We start from the raw sequence: 17,807 nt of genomic DNA on the forward strand, positions 1-17,807 counted from the left end.
TATACAATGGCCTACGATTTTTGAAAATTATCAAAAATTAACTAAATGGCGTTGTTCGGTTTTTTAGGTAAAAAAACTGTAGTTTTTTTAATGTCAAATTGATAAATAAAAGATATCGTTGATTATTGTATAGTAAATATATTCTAGAACATTCAGTTTAAATTTGAAGTCGATCGGTCAATTTCTCGTTGAGTTATGATGTCAGCAGTTTTGAGAAATGTCGATTCGAGAAAAATGCGTTTAAAGTTTCGACTATAGCGGCTCGCTCTTTAGAAGACTTTCATTCAAAAACAATTCAAGATACGATCTTTCCACTTCCACAGGATATTCTTGAAAGTATAAGCAAAAAATGAGAACATCGATTTTTTGAAAATATCACACTGGTATAGCCTCTTAAGGGGTTATATACAGTTAGAAGGCCGAAAAAAAGCGAATTTTCAAGAATTTTTTCTGAGAAAACCTTTTAATTTATTGATCCAAAAATTTATACACATATTATGGTATCTTTTAACTGTATTTTAAGACTTAGTACTAGTAAAAATAAATATTTGAAAAAGAGCTACAGCTGATCTCCAGGAGCTCCTCTCAAAAAAAACGTTTTGCGGTGACCACTATATCTCGGAACTGGATCATCCGAAATTAAAAAACCAAACAGATTTCGTTAAAATAATGTTAAATCTAGTAATTAATCGAAGGAATATGCAAAATAAAATTTTTTTGACAAAATGGCGGTTTCTCAAAAAAAAAAAAAATCGATTTTTCACCGAAATTTCGGCCTTAAATTGTTTATAAAAAAAAAATATTAATTACTAAAAAATATATTTAAGAAGGTCGTGTTAAAATTTGAGACTAATCGGTCTAGCCGTTTTCGAGTAATGTTGGTCACCGACTTTGAAAACACCATTTTGAGAAAAACGTGTTTAAAGTTTGGACCTTGTACTTTCAAGCACTCTGAAACGCCTTTTCAAATTTTTCATTTGCTTGTAACTTTGAAAATATTCACCGGAACGATATGAAATTTTCTGTGTGTGTTCTTAAATATATGTATATTAAGAAAATGAAATAAAAAAAATCGATTTTTTGAAAATTCTAACTGTATATAACCTCTTAACTTCCAAACAAGTTCCACTATTGACAGCGCGATCTAACAATGTGCTGATATTTTTTTATAAAGTAATAAATGTCTGTAAACATTTCGAAAGAATTTTCTGTATTTTTAGGTTACTAGAAATTTATGAATTATAAACCACATTTGCTCCACTGTGGAACCTAAGCATTATTAACTAGCATTACATGTTTTGCTAACCGCAATGATATTATCGATTGGCTTTCGATAATAAATTCTGCCGATTGCCTACCGCGGCTTCAAATGCAGCTGTGTCAAGTGGGCTATGAGTGTTAGCAGATTTGCGGTTAGAAATACAAAGCTTTCCAGAATTATTTGTAATTAAATTTTAGTTTGAACTATTTCATTGTATGAAAATAGCACTGTATTTTAATAAAATTTTCAATTCTGTTTATTTCTATGGCTTTTATAAATTTGTTTTAATATTTTCGATAAACATGTGGTGGTTTCTTTTAATGTCAATGACATTTTAATTGCTTGACTCACGTTTTTGTTTTGCAATCGCTATTATTAAAGTGTGCTTTTGTTTATAAAAAATATAAATATTGAAGTTTAATTGCCCGCTCGCCCACACATATAAATCATTTCTCACACACTCACCTTCTGTGCACTCGCAGTGCGAATCCAAGTACGTTATCACCGGCGCTTTGGCATAGCGTGCACCCAGCAGACGCGCTCGTATCAGGCCCTCACGGCTGGGGGCTCGCAGTATCTTCACCTTCGGGTAAGCGCTGAAGTAATCTTCCAGCTGTTGTTTGGTGTGTGCTGCAACAACAAAAACAATGGCACATTGAAAAGTGGCTGAAGAAAAGTGCGCAGAAAATACGCAAGAAAAACTGCATTAAAACGCTAAAAAGCATGCATAATTAAATTGCAAATTGCTTCGAGAGCCTGTTTGGCCCGCTTGGCGGCGTGCGCTCACATAAAATGCCGCATTAAAATGCAAAGCATGTGCGCATGCGGCGCGCAACATATTACCAACAGTTTAAAAAATAACAATAAAGTGCATATTGTTGTTGCAACTTACGCATATCGGAGAAATCGTCGACGAGTATAATTTCGTTAATCAAATGCGGCGGCGAGCGATCCAACACAGAGTGCACTGTACGCAACAGCACCGACCACGCCTCGTTGTGGAAACAGATGATGACATCGGTGGCGGGCAGATTGTCCATATAACGACCTGGCTCCTTGCACCTGTGCAAATGGGAAACAATTTTTTAGTAATTTATTTATAATTAAACACAATTTTAGTTAATTTTCTTCCTAAAGAGTGAGGCAGAAATAGTGGTACCGCAGGATGTTGGCACTTTGGTAGTAGAACAAATGTTCACACTAAGCGCGCGACGTCAATGTAAATTGATTTTGAAAATTAATTATTTAGTTGAGAGATATTGTCTTAGTTAGTTAACATATGTTCCAATACACAGAAACAAGACACGTCGTATATTTTTGTTTTGTTGTTGTTTTTGTGATAAGATCCCTTTTACTCATTTTACATAAGTTCAATTTAAATAAAAAAAATACTTTTTTATAACTAATAATCACAATTATATGACAATATCAACGATATCGATATGTAATCGATCTGTAACGATAGTCAACTACTACAAATATGATTAACTAATGCTTGACCTCTCAAAAGCCTACAACTGCAGCTCAATAGCATTATTTCTACGTAGACGATTTTGAACTTTAACTTTCAGCGAAATAAAGTGATCTGAACCGATTATTTTTGGTCAACAACAACTTTTCCTATATTTTAATTTACGAAATCATTATTGTAAAGATTTGTTATCTAACATCTTCCTGCTCTATATGACATCTATTTATTCGGTACCACTTTCTTTCAAATAATAATAGTTAAATATTTGTATTATTTTTACTTACCATGCATCTCTTGGATCCGGCAATGAGCGATGCACCGATATCATATCGGATACATATTGATTAAATGCATTATTCGTCCAACCGTCATCGACGGCCTTCTTCATTTCAGCAGTCATGTTAGTGGGTAAATCAACAGGCTTACCCATCTCACCAGGCGCATCCTTGGGTGGAGATGGTGGTACGAGGACGCCTTTGTCTAAAAATAAAAGAAGAATAGTAATTAGTATTAAGAAGCAAATATTTCTTTATGAATATATCTCAAGTGAATTGTCAAAAGCAAAAAGAACATATAATCAGTTAACGGCAATATTCAATTATTTTAAGAAAGGATTATGCTAAACTGAATATCAAGACATGAATGATTGCCGCAGCAGCTTCGAGTTGACGCATGCGTGACGTGACGCTGCCGAACATATGCAGGGACCCATGTGCTAACTATTGTGATTCCTAACAACCTTACACAAATGGCAAGCTGGAGCAAATCCCACTTGACAGAATTTATCCCGCAAACTCGCAAACAAACAAAAATTGTGTTCGAGCTCAGCAAAAGCAAAAACTTGAAGGTTCAAAGCCAAGGAAGGATGTACAAAAAATTGTTGCATGTAGTGCATTTTGTAGGACAGCAACAAATCCATATAAATAGATTTCGCGAACCTTTCACAAGTTCTAAATACAAATGTATGCTGGTATGAGTGTGGCACTGTATATGTGAGGCGCAACAAGGATGCAAATATTGTCAATGGCAAGTGTCGAACAGTCGAACAAATATCAATAGAATTTCAATCCATTTAAAAGAACAACAGCGAAACACATATGGAAACACGAATGTGAACACGCAGCCCAATGTGAAACAGCCAAGCGAGAATTCAGCATGACTGCCATTGAAAGCGTGACGTGGCAGGATATTTGAAAGGTTATTTCAATGTTTTCGTAATGCAATCAGATGCATTGGAATCGTGAGAAGAGAAATTAAAAGTTGCGAAGTGTGTATAAAAAGGAAATTGGAATAGTAATAGAAAGCGAAAAGTTGCAATATATTACAACAGAATTAGGTACTATTTTTGCTGGAATAAAGTCTTGAGATGGAATATAATTGCATAGTTTGCAGATATGGCAATTTTGATACTGAGATGAAGAAATAATTAATGAAATCAATTAAATGAACTAAAGCGGGTTTTATTTAGAAATTTGTTCAAAATAAAAAAGAGCACATTTTGTGGTTTAATTAAGTTCCATCCATAATAATCGAAATAAAATATGCAGTTATCGTCTAAATAATTAAGATCTTATCAGATATTTTTTATGTTTATATAAACGACTTAGACTGTGAAGTTTAAAATCGTAAAGCATTTAGGCCTTAGTCCGCTTTGTATAATAATGTATCGAAGAAATATCACACCTAACCTCCTACTGCAACCAGCAACTCTCTGATACTGGAAAATAGCAAAACATGAAACGAAAATTGAAAAATTGCCAAACTGCTGGATAAGAAGTATCCAATTTGTTTGTAAGTACAAGCAATACAATTTGTTGACTGCCGTCACACATACACAAACAAATATATATCCAGATAGAAGAAAAGTAACATAAAAAGCTGGCAAAGTATTTTTGAATACATGACCTGTCCGTAAGCTGTGCGATGAATACTTATTTGCTCTAAATCATTCGTTTTCATTTTTTAATAAGACTTTCATGGATGCTCAGCTATTTGTCAATGTCAAGTCAGCCGATGGTACTCGCTTTGCATGGATAAAGTAAAAGGAACGCAAACAGATACCTATAAACGAATGTATCGGCCTTGAAGTATTACAAAAACAATAAAACCAATTATAGTGACTGTTGCATTTGTGTCATTTATTTATGTTTCACTTTTCACTCTTGCTTTCATTCGGACATTTGAATATATTATGGCTTTTGCAGTCGATTGTTTTCGGTTGATATTTTGGCAACTTGTTTTGACCAATTTTCGCATTTGTTTGCTGATTTGCTTTACATACTACTTCCATTCATCAAATTTTTTACATACTACTTCCATTCATCAAATTATTTACACATTCTTTTTCTATTACTGTCCCGTGATTTTTACTTCATTTTGGAATGCAAATTTCAAAACTACTGTGTTATTCATGCATATATGGTTGTTCAGTTGTCCTGTTGAGTGCCGATATATTATGTCTGGCCTTTTAGGGAACTGTGACACTCAGTTGCATATTTATAGCATACTGCTAGGCGTCATTGCGCTAGGATAGGTGCTTAAGCGTCCAGTTGAGTTCCCTCAAAATTAATGCTAATGTGATTTGTTATTTACGATATTTGTTGCATGCAACATGGTAACATGGTTTAATGTGTTTATAGGAATGATACATCTGTATAAAAATGGTGCTTAAATACTGGAAATTTTATTATAATATCACAGTGCTTGTTAGGAATGAGAATTAAGGTATATTTTTCCTACACATTTAAAACTGTTTTTACTGGATAAAGCAAAATATGAATATAATGTAAATATGTGTTGCCTACTATAAGGCGTAAAAAAGTATTTCCTCAAAGTCAGAAGCCAACATTAGTTCAATCCATTTATTGTGTTTAAGCTTCCGAAAATTGTTTCTCATATGAAGGACAACGATTTTTGCGGTTCTTGCTTAAGAATCTGCTGTCTAAATATTTTGCTAAATTTATGTAACTGTAACCTTTATCATACTGAACAGACTCTATAGAAATAAAGTGCACATATTTCATTTAATCCGCATAAAATTGGGTGCAAACCATGAAAATCGTAAAAATTATGAAAAAATAGACACACAAAAAAACGAAATAGTTAACAAAAGTTATGCGATAAAATTGGTTGCATGTTTGCATGTAAAGCAATAAAAAAACATTAACCAGCATAAAGGATTTGGCGACAGGAAAAAGAAAGCGAGAGTGGACAGGAGATAAGGCGTAAATTTATATTTAATAACAGTTATATTATATGTGGTTAGAAGCGAGAGAAATATAATAAAACATCGTTATGAAAGAGTATGTTATTACATTTATTTATATTTATGTATGCGTGTGTTTATTTGCATGCATTGAAAAAAGTAGCTTATTGCGCAACATAAATCCGCTTAAAAGCTTTATCTATATTTATTTTGTATATGCTGAAAATAATAAGAATATAATAACGATAGGCTCGTAGATGTACATGTTTACTCCATATCCGGCGGATCAAAGCATCATAATGAAAATATATATTTAACTTTTTATGAACATATGTATGTAATATATATATATGTATTTCTATTGTGAACTCAAATTGAATTTCCTGAGATGTCGGCCCTGGTAATATGCAACAGTCTGAATGGTTTGTAGAAGGTAGGCCTACGCATTTAAACAACAACAAAAAATATTGCAATACATTACAAATTCACCAGCATAAAATCAGAAAATCGAGAGAAACCAAAAAATGCATAGAGTAGCTTTATATTGAATTGTGTAGAAAAGTTGAATGGACCAAAACTTTTAATGGCAATTAAATATGAAAAATCAATGAATTTATTAGGCCCTTATACACATACACACAGCTACACACAATTTTATAAGTATATACATATACACAACCCCATTATAAATTTTATGAACATTTAAGTGTAGCGCACGCTTACTCTCTGTCTCTCATTGAACTGGTTCTTTATTGAATCGTGCTTTATTTCACTTGCGTTGCAAATTCTCGGGTTAGAATAATTGGTGGGATGGTGGAAAAATGCTGAAATGCTAGTTTCGAGTTCATTTGCGTTATTTATGCTTTTGTTTCACGCATTTCTATAGTGTTTTGTTTGTTGTTGTTTTTTCCATAGCACAGTTTTGTGCGCACATAAAAGCTTTGTTTAACAAATGAAGTGTGTTTTTGGAATGAAAGCATTGCGCATTGACCTATTAATTGTAGGTATTAATATCATAGCGGTGTACCAGGAGGAGCATTCGAGGTGCTTTAGAGCATACAAATTTCAAAAAAATTTTAAATCATTGCAAGCGGAAAATTTATTTATACGAAATCGACATAATATTTCGAAAATAATTTTTGGGTAAAGGCTAGTATTTGTTAGAAATTTCTTAAACAAGTAAGAACATTTTTTAATGGCTAAAACGATTTATGGCATGTATGTATGTGATTGGCGTTGCAACCGTTTAGCCGGTTATAGCCGAATCGACGATAGTGCGCCACCTCTCTCTCTCCTTCGCAGTTCGGCGCCAGTTGGAGATCCCAAGTGTAACCAGGTCGCTCTCCACCTGGTCCCTCCAACGGAGTGGAGGCCTTCCCCTTCCTCGGCTTCCTCCGGCGGGTACTGCATCGAACACTTTCAGGGCTGGAGTGTTTTCGTCCATCGGACAACATGACCTAGCCAGCGTAGCCGCTGTCTTTTTATTCGCTGAACTATGTCAATGTCGTCGTATAACTCGTACAGCTCATCGTTCCATCGTCTGCGGTATTCGCCGTTGCCAATGTTCTGAGGACCATAAATCTTACGCAAAATTTTCCTCTCGAAAAGTCCTAGTGTCGTCTCATCTGATGTTGACATCGTCCAATCTTCTGCACCGTAAAGCAGGACGGGAATGATAAGGGACTTGTAGAGCTTGATTTTGGTTCGTCGAGAGAGGACTTTACTGTTCAATTGCCTACTCAGTCCAAAGTAGCACCTGTTGGCAAGAGTTATTCTGCGCTGGATTTCGAGGCTGACATTGTTCGTGTTGTTGATGCTGGTTCCCAGGTATACGAAATTATCTACGACCTCGAAGTTATGACTGTCAGCAGTGACGTGGGAGCCAAGACGCGAATGCGCCGACTGTTTGTTTGATGACAGGAGATATTTCGTCTTGTCGTCATTCACCTCCACACTCATTCGCTTCGCCTCCTTATCCATGCGGGAAAAAGCAGAACAAACGGCGCGGTTGTTGCTTCCGATGATATCAATATCTGGCGTACGCCAGGAGCTGTACACTCTTGTAGAAGATTGTACCTTCTCGGTTTAGCTCTGCAGCTCTTATAATTTTTTCCAGCATCAGGTTAAAGAAGTCGCACGATAGTGAGTCACCTTGTCTGAAACCTCGTTTGGTATCGAACGGCTCGGAGAGGTCCTTCTCAGCGTCAATTTACACAGCCGTATTAGTTTTGCGGGGATACCAAATTCTGACATCGCGGCGTAAAGGCAACTCCTTTTCGTGCTGTCGAAAGCAGCTTTAAAATCGACAAAAAGGTGGTGTGTGTCGATCCTCTTTTCACGGGTCTTCTCCAAAATTTGGCGCATGGTGAATATCTGGTCAGTTGTCGATTTTCCAGGTCTAAAGCCACACTGATAAAGTCCAATCAGTTTGTTGACGGCGGGCTTTAGTCTTTCACACAGTACGCTCGATAGAACCTTGTATGCGATATTTAGGAGTCTGATCCCACGGTAATTGGCGCAGATTGTGGGATCTCCCTTTTTATGGATTGGGCAGAGCACACTGAGATTCCAATCGTCAGGCATGCTTTCTTCCGACAATATTCTGCAAAGAAGCTGATGCATGCACCTTATCAGTTCTTCGCCGCCGTATTTGAATAGTTCTGCCGGTAATCTATCGGCCCCCGCTGCTTTGTTGTTCTTCAAGCGGGTAATTGCTATTCGAATTTCTTCATGGTCGGGTAATGGAACATCTGTTCCATCGTCATCGATTGGGGGATTATTTATGTAATATTATAAACTGAAGCACTAGTAATCTTTAATGCCGAAGATTTATCATAAATTAACATTCAAGAAGATTCAAATCTTGTCTATTGAAAGATGAAAAGGCATAGATAAATTGCTTTCTTCTAAACTATTTTGCAAATAGCGGCCGTTCAAATATATGTCATTCTCATAACCAGTGCTTACGCCAAGCCACACCATCTGGTACTAGAACCCCTCCGATCCGTCCCCAGTATGATAATGTTGTGCCAATGGATTTTAGAGTTACCTTATTGTTTATAATAAACATTTAAATGATTGATATTCGTTTTGATGATCCGAGTTCAGTTTATTATTTCATAAGAACTTTCTGCAATGCTACTTATTCTATTCTATTTTAGTTGCGTTCTTGACCCGCCACCAGATTTAACAAATTGTTGCTTCTGTTGGCCCTAGGCGCCAGCAAGCGATGCAATCAGCGTTCGCAATGCAATTTAGCGCAATCAGTTATCAAGTAATTATATGCAACGATGAGTTTGCTAAATTTCAGATTTTCTGCAATTTTTGTTGCATTTTGTTTTACTTTTTATTGCGCTTAATTTGCCCCACGAAGCAATTAATTATTGCCGCCAACAATAGGAAAAGCATGCAACACTTAATACAAATGGCAGTCTCAGTACACACACACCCAAAAAGGCAGGCCTTAGTACATACATTTTAGTACGATTCGACATTCAATAATTTTATTTGATATATGGCATGACACACACTTGTGAATTAGCCCGCAGCGCTTGCGTACGTTTCGAATTATGAATCCTGCTGATGGCAGAAAATGCGTTTTATTGTTGCCACACGAGTTAGCGACAGAAATCAGCGTACGAGAACAAAAGCCCGTGCAGTGGGCAGTAAAATAATGTGTGAGTTTCGTATTTCATTGTTCAAAATTTCGTTCTATCCCTAATACTAAACTAGATAATGCGTGAGTGGTCACTTTTGAAACAACCAGCAATGTAACTGTTTCACTATTTTAAGTATAACATAGAGCTTTTATATGAAAGCTTTTTAGTTATTGTTGTTTAAAATTATGCGTTGGTAGGCGGTTATACATCCTAGCTGAATTTTGACTATAATCTAAAGCTTTCATTGGGCGACGTTATGAGTGTCGTATTAAATAATATTATATTTGTTAAAATAGTAATTGCTAAGAAAATTGTTTTTCATTGAAAAAATATACCGAATACTGGCAGGAAAATGAAATGAAAACGTTCCAGACTTTATACAGATACTGTTTAAGAGGAAATCTTAAATTGTGGACAACAATCTCATCTGAACTACATAGATAGATACAGCTAAAAAACATGCGAAACAGAACATAAGTTAGTTAGAGAGAGAGAGAGACAGATGCTTGTAAAGTTTTGTGAAAAAAAGTCAGAAGAAAATATTTAAGCATTAAATACAACAAAAACAATCAATTATATAAGAAAATTATGGTTCAGAACAGACACGTTGTTAAGCAACTTCTTTAGAACTCTGACTTGCTAAAACCGCTTTTCTATACACAAATACCGTATTAAAGCTCTTCGCCTAGATTCCCTTCGTCGTACCAAAAATGCCTAAAGTGATACCTAAACGCATGGTCTCTCAATAAAATGGGGTAATTAAGAGAAGTATGCGCAAGAAACAATTTAAAAACGGTTTCTCAAAACCATTTGTCTGCGTAATTGCTTGTGCAGGCTCTGTACACTCGTAAATCAGCGTTGTGCGAATGCATTGACAACGCGTAGACAACAACAATAACAATAAAAACGAATAGTCAAATTAAAAGTTACAACTACAAATGTAAAAATAAAGAAATGTTACAAAGAAAACAAAAACAACAAAGAAGCCACAATCACCCATTTGAGTATAGCAAACAAGCAACAGTTGGCAATAATAATATATTCTTGTGGTTGTATGCATGCGCTTATGTATGCGTTTAGTGATTTGCAACATTACATTCATGCCACCAACAACAACAGCAATCATTTTGCACTTCACTACCACATCATTGCCAACCAAGTGCCGCCGCGAGTACAATGTGGCATGTGGCAGCCACAGTGGCTGGCTATGGCGTGAGCAGCAACTGAAGTGCGTGGCATGGCAATTTAAGCTGAAGGCGCATTTAAATCGCGCTTTAATCGTTTATCAACAACGATAAAACTTTAAACGCCAGCCGACAGATGAGTAGTGGAAGACAAGCATTTGAGGCCTATAGACGGATGTTGTAAAGAACGATACGAAATTAAACATATATAAATATGTGGGTAAATATTTATTTGTATGTATGTATAAGTGGTTGTGCAAATAGTGAAGACGTTGCAGCTAGCGCTGTTGCAAGTAGACAAATGTCTGAATATATGTTCTTTCACAACCATTGGATAACATATATATATATACTTCATAAGAATAGTAGTTTCTTGTTGCGCGTTTTGCGAAAGTGTTCAGTGCGTCCTCTGACAATGCAGCAATTCAAATATAATTTTTCATGTGGCATGTCACATACTGTGCTTTGCGTGTTTAACTATGTATTATGAAGCCTTGCGCTTTTGTAAATATCTAGAAGCAGATTTGTGGGTATGTACTGTTAGTAGCTGTAATTGCAGCTGTCGCAGCATTTGATTAACCTTCAAAATAAAATAATATTCATTTTATAGCATTTTAGATCCTGAACTATTTAGATGAGGATTATGTGGTTCAATGCTAAAGTCCAGATGTTGCAATACCCAGATGTTTAAACCAGCAGGCACAATTGTGGCTAAAATATCCTCTTAATCATGCGCATTAGTGTTGCAGCATTTTCTTTGATGGAAATATACTTAAATCTGCGTAAAATATTTTGCTTACTACTTCGTTTCTGGCTGGGGCCATGCCCTACGTCGTTTTAAATTAATTATAATTGATTTCGTGTTAAGGGGGGGGGGGGGGGGTAAGGTTTGACAACTTTTTTTAATTTTTTGTTTTATTTTTTTTTTCTGAACCATCAACATTTCAAGAATATTGTGTTAAAGTTTTAGGCCATTTGGAGAAAAACTAACGAAGTCACAGCAGGTTGAATAACGGTACCTCTAACTTAGGTTTGTGCGCCGTCCAGCTACCTGCGCTGAGTGTACAAAACTTTGAATCGATTTTCCCAAATATGTAATTTTTAAAGTCGGTGACCAGCCTACAGAAAAAACCACTGCATCGATCGTTTTGAAATTTTGAACAAATATTCTACATATATATAGCTCTCGAATGACGTCGAGTTTTTTTTACTAACAATTTTGCAATAACAAATAGGTACATTTTTTCGTCTAAAATCGTCATTTTGGCTTGAAAATGGTACCAAAAATTGAAAAATAAAAAAAAAAACTCGACGTCAATTGAAAGATAAACTAATAAACTAAAGAAAGCATTTTGATTTTTTGGTTTCGGATGATCCAGTGATGCTGTAGGCTGGTCACCGCACAAAAACTTCTTTTTGAGGTGCCTGAAGAGTTCGACGATAAATCCGTTATTCCTCGCTATTTTTCGATAAAACTTTTTTCAAGTATCCTTCAAATGTTGTACTTTCATATAATTATAAGTAAAATAAACCTACAGCAATAATTTTTTCTAAAAAAAATCATGAAAAAAGGTCTTTTTTCGACGAAACAAACCTTAAATTTGGTATAAAGGATTGCACTATGAAGGTTCATATGTGGATGTAATTTTTTTGGAGAAGTAGGCGTGGGCCCGCTCCCTACTAAGTTTTTTGTACATCTCTCGTAAACTACCAAAGCTATATCAACTTTCTAGAGTCGTTTCTTTTAGGTACTACCTTATACAGTCCAAAAATGGAGGAAATCGGATTATAACCACGCGCTCCTCCCATACAAAGGTTATGTTGAAAACCACTAAAGATGCTATAATTCAGTAAGGAAAACCACCAGAAACCTTAAATTTCATTATAAAGATGATACAGAAGAGCTGCACTCAAAATGGTATACAAAATTTTAAATGGGCGTGGTTCCGGTGGTGGTGGTGGGTCAAAAACCATATCTCCGAAACTACTCGAACAATTTCAATGAAATTCGGTTCTTAATAACTTCCTAGTGTCTCAATGATATGTTGTGAAAAAAGGCCAAATCAGTTCTTAACCACTCCTACTTCCCATATACCAGAACTTTGAAGTCGATCTGAATCGTTTACTTTACAATTTGGGTATTCACAAGGTGTCATATTGTCAAATTTTTTTAGGACTGTCATATCAACACTGTTGTTGTTTCACATGCAAAATTAAAATATGACTTATACAACACTGCGTGGTATGTTTCTTGAGTTCGCTATTCTATACCCCTACCCACTTGCTGCCGAATGTTTTCGGTTGTTTGCGGCATATGCCTAGTACTGCAGTAACCGGTTACTTTTTGGACCCGGTTTTTTTTGGTACACACTCGTAGCAGTGTGGGCGGTCGGTGGGTGGGGCTTTGGGGCGTTTTGGGGCAAAATTTCGACGAGTGGGTAGTCGGTTTTCTGTGAAGAACCGGTTTTTTGGGTCGGTCAGTGGTCAGTTTTGCTCGTGCCCTTCTGCCCGAACACTTCTCAACCGATTTTTACCGCACATTGTATATATCTGGAAAATACGGACATATATCTGGTTTTGGCCTCAGTAAAAATCGCTGTTTTTTGCTAAGGCCAAAATCGGATGATCGCATATATATATTGATGATTTTTTATCGCGGATCGCGGATCGCGGATATATAGCATTTCTGTCTTCTTAATTTTTCACTATCAGTTGATTAATAGCGTATTCTGCCCTGTATTCGGATTTTCAAATTGTGGATGAGAGTTGACCAGCATAATAGGAAGACATTTCTCTGTTCTTTTATCGCGTAAAAATGGAAAACATTCAAAAAGGTAGTAAAGCATTTGTATAATGTTGAAATAAAAAAAGGCAGCATTTTCATCGAGAAAAGAAAACCCTATAAGTGTAGAAATATGACAAAATATGATATACAACAGTTAAGGGTGCTCACATGTGTCGTATTTTTTAAGAATATTAAAAAATGACATAAGACATTAATAAAGCTTGTGAATTGCCTAAATATATAAAGTAAGCACTAGTGAAGATATCGAAACAGAATTTAAATAGTGGCATCGAAATTGGTCCATAAGTTATTCAGACCTTATATAACGAAAATGAGGACATCAATGAACTTTATACCATATATATGCCGAATATGTGAGTCAAATTGTTTGTTATATTAATAAATTTATATAAATAAATTGCGAGAGTATAAAATGTTCGGTGACACCCGAAATTAGCCCTTTCTTACTTGTTTTTACTTAAGCTCTTTCTAAATAATCGAAATCGCCAGATTTGTTCCTAAATATTCATAAATAATTCATTTAATGCAAGATCCATTTTTCAGCAAAAATATTCCACACAACATTGTGTTGCCACAAATTAGACATTATCAGCCTAATCGTTTTATGACCACTAACCACTAACCACAACAATAAAGCACTGTACTTTGGGAAACATCAGTAAACACCGCAAAAACGCAATCGGCAGGAATTAACACAATGCCTAATGGCTTATAAAGTAAATAAGGGTATGTATACATTATATATACGAATATATATATATACGCTGGTGATGAGCTGGCTACTTAAACAAACTCACAGCAGCGCCATCAAATTAATGCGCGGAAATGTTGCACGCTCAGCGCAAATCACAAAACAGTGAGGTGCAGCAAAAATTAAGCGCCAACAAAGTATAAAATAAATGTATATATATATTAACTGTATATATGTACTTTTAAAAATGACTAAAATGACAGTCAACTTACCATCCTCTTCGGGCACCTTTTTGATGCCGCTCTTGCTGGGTTTATTACCCGCAATCAATTTGCCACGATAGACGCGTTCGTTTGGCTGCGCCGCCGCATCCACCACCACATTATTCCGCACTGATTCATCGCCCACATTAAGATCAGGCCCAAAATTGCCATCCGCCTGTTGGGCTAAATCTTCATTTGCATCCAGCTGATTGTCCTCGAGTGGTGGCACATCGCCTACACCGCGCCGCTGTTCGCGTCTACCACTTTCAACGTACGCGCCACCATCGTTCGCTGCCACACCGCCACGATCCACGCCGAAACCGCCACCGCCCTCGTAAATGCCCGGTTCAGCATCGAGCGCGTTAGGGGGCGCTGCGCCAGCACCGACGTTACCGCCTCCACCAACACTTTTCAGCGCCAACGACATGCCGTTCCATTTGCTGCTGCCACCTTGTGAAGAGTCATCGTGGTATAGGAAGAACGCCACTGTGAACCAGATGGCGGTGAGCATGGCAACGATTTTCACAATAGACGCAGAGCGTCGACGCCAAATGAACGCCATTTCTTGTGCTTGTGTGTATTGTGTCTAAGTTTTTCGTTTTTGTTGTGATAGTGTTTTTGTAGTGCTGTTAGCGCTCTCTGCACCGTTGACTAGAAGTTGATGTATTTCAATGTTGTGCGCCTCGTTATTGACAATATTTCATTTAAATGCATTGACCCTATGGCTAGCACGCTCCTTCGACTGCTCTCGTTTTCTACTTCTACAGTCAAAATGGGTTATTTCTACCTCTTTCCTCCGCGTCGCTTCACAGTCGTAGCGCGGCGTTGATATATATTTTTTATGCGCCTAAATGTATGCCTCAATTAGTTGTAATTTATATTTTCGTTTACCTTGCAAAGTTGCTGCGTTGCGTTTACTTGTTTATATTTGTTTGTTTATTTCCCTGCGCAATTAGTTAGCATAATTTTGGGTGCCTATCGTCGTTGTTTGGCTTAGAAAGTGAGTGAATGTTTGTGGTTATCGCTATTTGGTAGTTGTTATTGTTTTATTAAGCGATGATCAATGACATATATTTTTATAACTGAAGTACCTTTACTGGAAATTATTACAGCGGTTTGCGCCTGGAGATATGCTTCCAAAATTTAATTTTTTAATTTAAATGCTATTGATATGTTTTTCTGAAGACTTTCAGTCGGAAATATACAAAAATTATCAACGAACAAGCTTTAGTGTATTTTTTTCAATTCCAGATTTGTATTTGTTTGTTTACGTTTGCAGTTTTCCACGTCCACGGTATTCGCTGTATTTACCTTGCCCTGTTCGACTCAGATATTATTTTGTTTTCTCACTCCTCTTGTTTTTCTTTCTAATTTGAAATTTTCTTCGTGCGTCTTTCACGGTTGCTCTCTAACTCAAAATATGCACAAAAATCTCCAACTGTAAGGTCTCTGCTTGCCTTCGTCGCACACGTTCTTTATTTGTATTTATTGCCTTTTCACCGTTATGCTGTCTTCGTTTTATTGTGTGCGCGTTTTTGTTATTTATTCAACATTCACTTTTATTTATTCGTTTTCTGTTGCGCTTTTATTGTGTTGAACTTAACCGCGTTGTCGTTCTTGGTTCATCGCATTAGTACATATATGTGTATGTCTGTGCTTGTCGTCTTCAATTTTGCCTTATCACTATGCCGCTCTTCCCACTCTAACACGTTCGGAAAAAAGTACTCTTGTCTTTTGTTTACTTTATGTCCTTCCCTAAGTGCTTTCGCAAAAGTGTTTTATTTTCATTTCAGCGCTACTGCTTCGTGATGATGTTGTTGCTTTTATTTATCTGCCAAAGAAAAAATTAAATGAATGAGTTGATATGTTCTGCTTATTTTTTTTTTAAATTTATTAAATAACTTGGGTATGTAAATATTTGTAGACAATTAATTTCTTTTTTCAATGCACTAATTAAAGAAAATAACAGTTAATATAAACTAAATAGCTCAAGTACTAAAAAGTACACATAAAAGTTCATGTGAAATCCTGGAGGATATTACTCACATTCCGATTAGAAGTTGGGGGCAAGTAATTAAGTATAACTTCATAAGAAGCGTATAGCCTTTTCGTACAGCCACAATAGTTTTTGAATTTTGTACTGTCGGCTACTTGATTCCCGATCAGCTGCTATACATTTTTGTCTTTGCTGTCCAGTTTCATCTCGATTTATATTCGATTAAAAATAAGATTTTTCCTTTGAATGATAAATCGATCTATATCAGCAATTTAATTGAGCAAAGGCCGATTAATTAATCAATTAACTTCTGTGCGAAAAGGCTGTTAGGCTGTTAAAACTTAATTGGTTCAATCAACTCATATTGTACATATATAGGAAATGTAGGAGCTTCAAAAACAATCGAGAATATTGAGAGTAGCTCACTGATTAGTAGTCTGCTCCATCAAGAAATTAATGATTTTTGTAGGCTTTTTATAGCGCTCCGTAACTGAGTCAATTAGTCAATTGAGTCAATCGCAGTAAAGTTCAGACCATTAAATCATTCAATACTCGTAAAAGAAGAAAAGTACAAAAGTTCAGCAAATAGAATACAAAGCTTTCGCAACCCAAAACGCAAACTCACTGCTACTAGTTAACGAAATACCAGTAAATAAATAACTATTTATCGGTTTTCCATTACCATTCCCCTCATCAAAACTTTTCCCCTGCAACACTCATTCCCACCCGCACTTTGATATTCATTAAACGATTTGACAGCTACGATTGACGTATATAAATTGCACCGTGACAACTGATTGAGCAGTAAAAGTGCAAAATAGTGTATATAGGATATTGGCGTTAATTTTTTCCCCATATTACTGTTATTTAGTTTGTCACTTTTTTTTATCTTGTCCTCTGGCATATTTAATTGCTTAGATTATCGTTGCGCTGAGATTGTTGATGATGCGCGCTTTGTCATATTTAGTTGTGTCCGAGTGGGTCGGATATGGACCGAGAGAGTGAGTGAGAGTGCGACAATAATGGCAAAGCATGGGTGTTGTTGTAGTGATAATTAACTGGAATGAGAATGTTTTTAATTAACATATAAGTGACTAAATAAATAAGTGAACGCGTTCGATAGGTAGAACGAGGTGATAATATTTGTGGAATGAGGAGATTAATATGGGAATGAATGGCAAATAATGCAAAATTGTAAAAAAAAAAATTAATAAAGATAACAGTAAATATAAAAGTGAAATATGGTGTTGCGGTTAATGAGGTAAAGCGAA

The 17,807-nt window shown here is 36.0% G+C and overlaps 1 protein-coding gene across 4 annotated transcripts in view; it reads right to left on the minus strand.

The window, feature by feature from the left end:
* LOC105215096 (putative polypeptide N-acetylgalactosaminyltransferase 9) overlaps positions 1 to 17,807 on the minus strand; it is a 148,392-nt gene that overhangs the window by 53,269 nt on the left and 77,316 nt on the right. For all 4 annotated transcript variants that reach the window (XM_054235066.1, XM_054235065.1, XM_054235063.1 and 1 more), the window contains 4 exons: positions 14,550 to 16,371; positions 3,017 to 3,212; positions 2,154 to 2,323; positions 1,727 to 1,891 (listed from right to left, as the gene is read on the minus strand). In XM_054235066.1, coding sequence (XP_054091041.1) covers positions 1,727 to 1,891; positions 2,154 to 2,323; positions 3,017 to 3,212; positions 14,550 to 15,102 — 1,084 coding nt within the window. In that variant the 5' untranslated portion in view covers positions 15,103 to 16,371. The remainder of the gene's footprint in view (positions 1 to 1,726; positions 1,892 to 2,153; positions 2,324 to 3,016; positions 3,213 to 14,549; positions 16,372 to 17,807) is intronic.

The sequence above is a fragment of the Zeugodacus cucurbitae genome, chromosome 6 (genome assembly GCF_028554725.1).
Source record: "Zeugodacus cucurbitae isolate PBARC_wt_2022May chromosome 6, idZeuCucr1.2, whole genome shotgun sequence".
Taxonomy (NCBI): Eukaryota; Metazoa; Arthropoda; class Insecta; order Diptera; family Tephritidae; genus Zeugodacus; species Zeugodacus cucurbitae.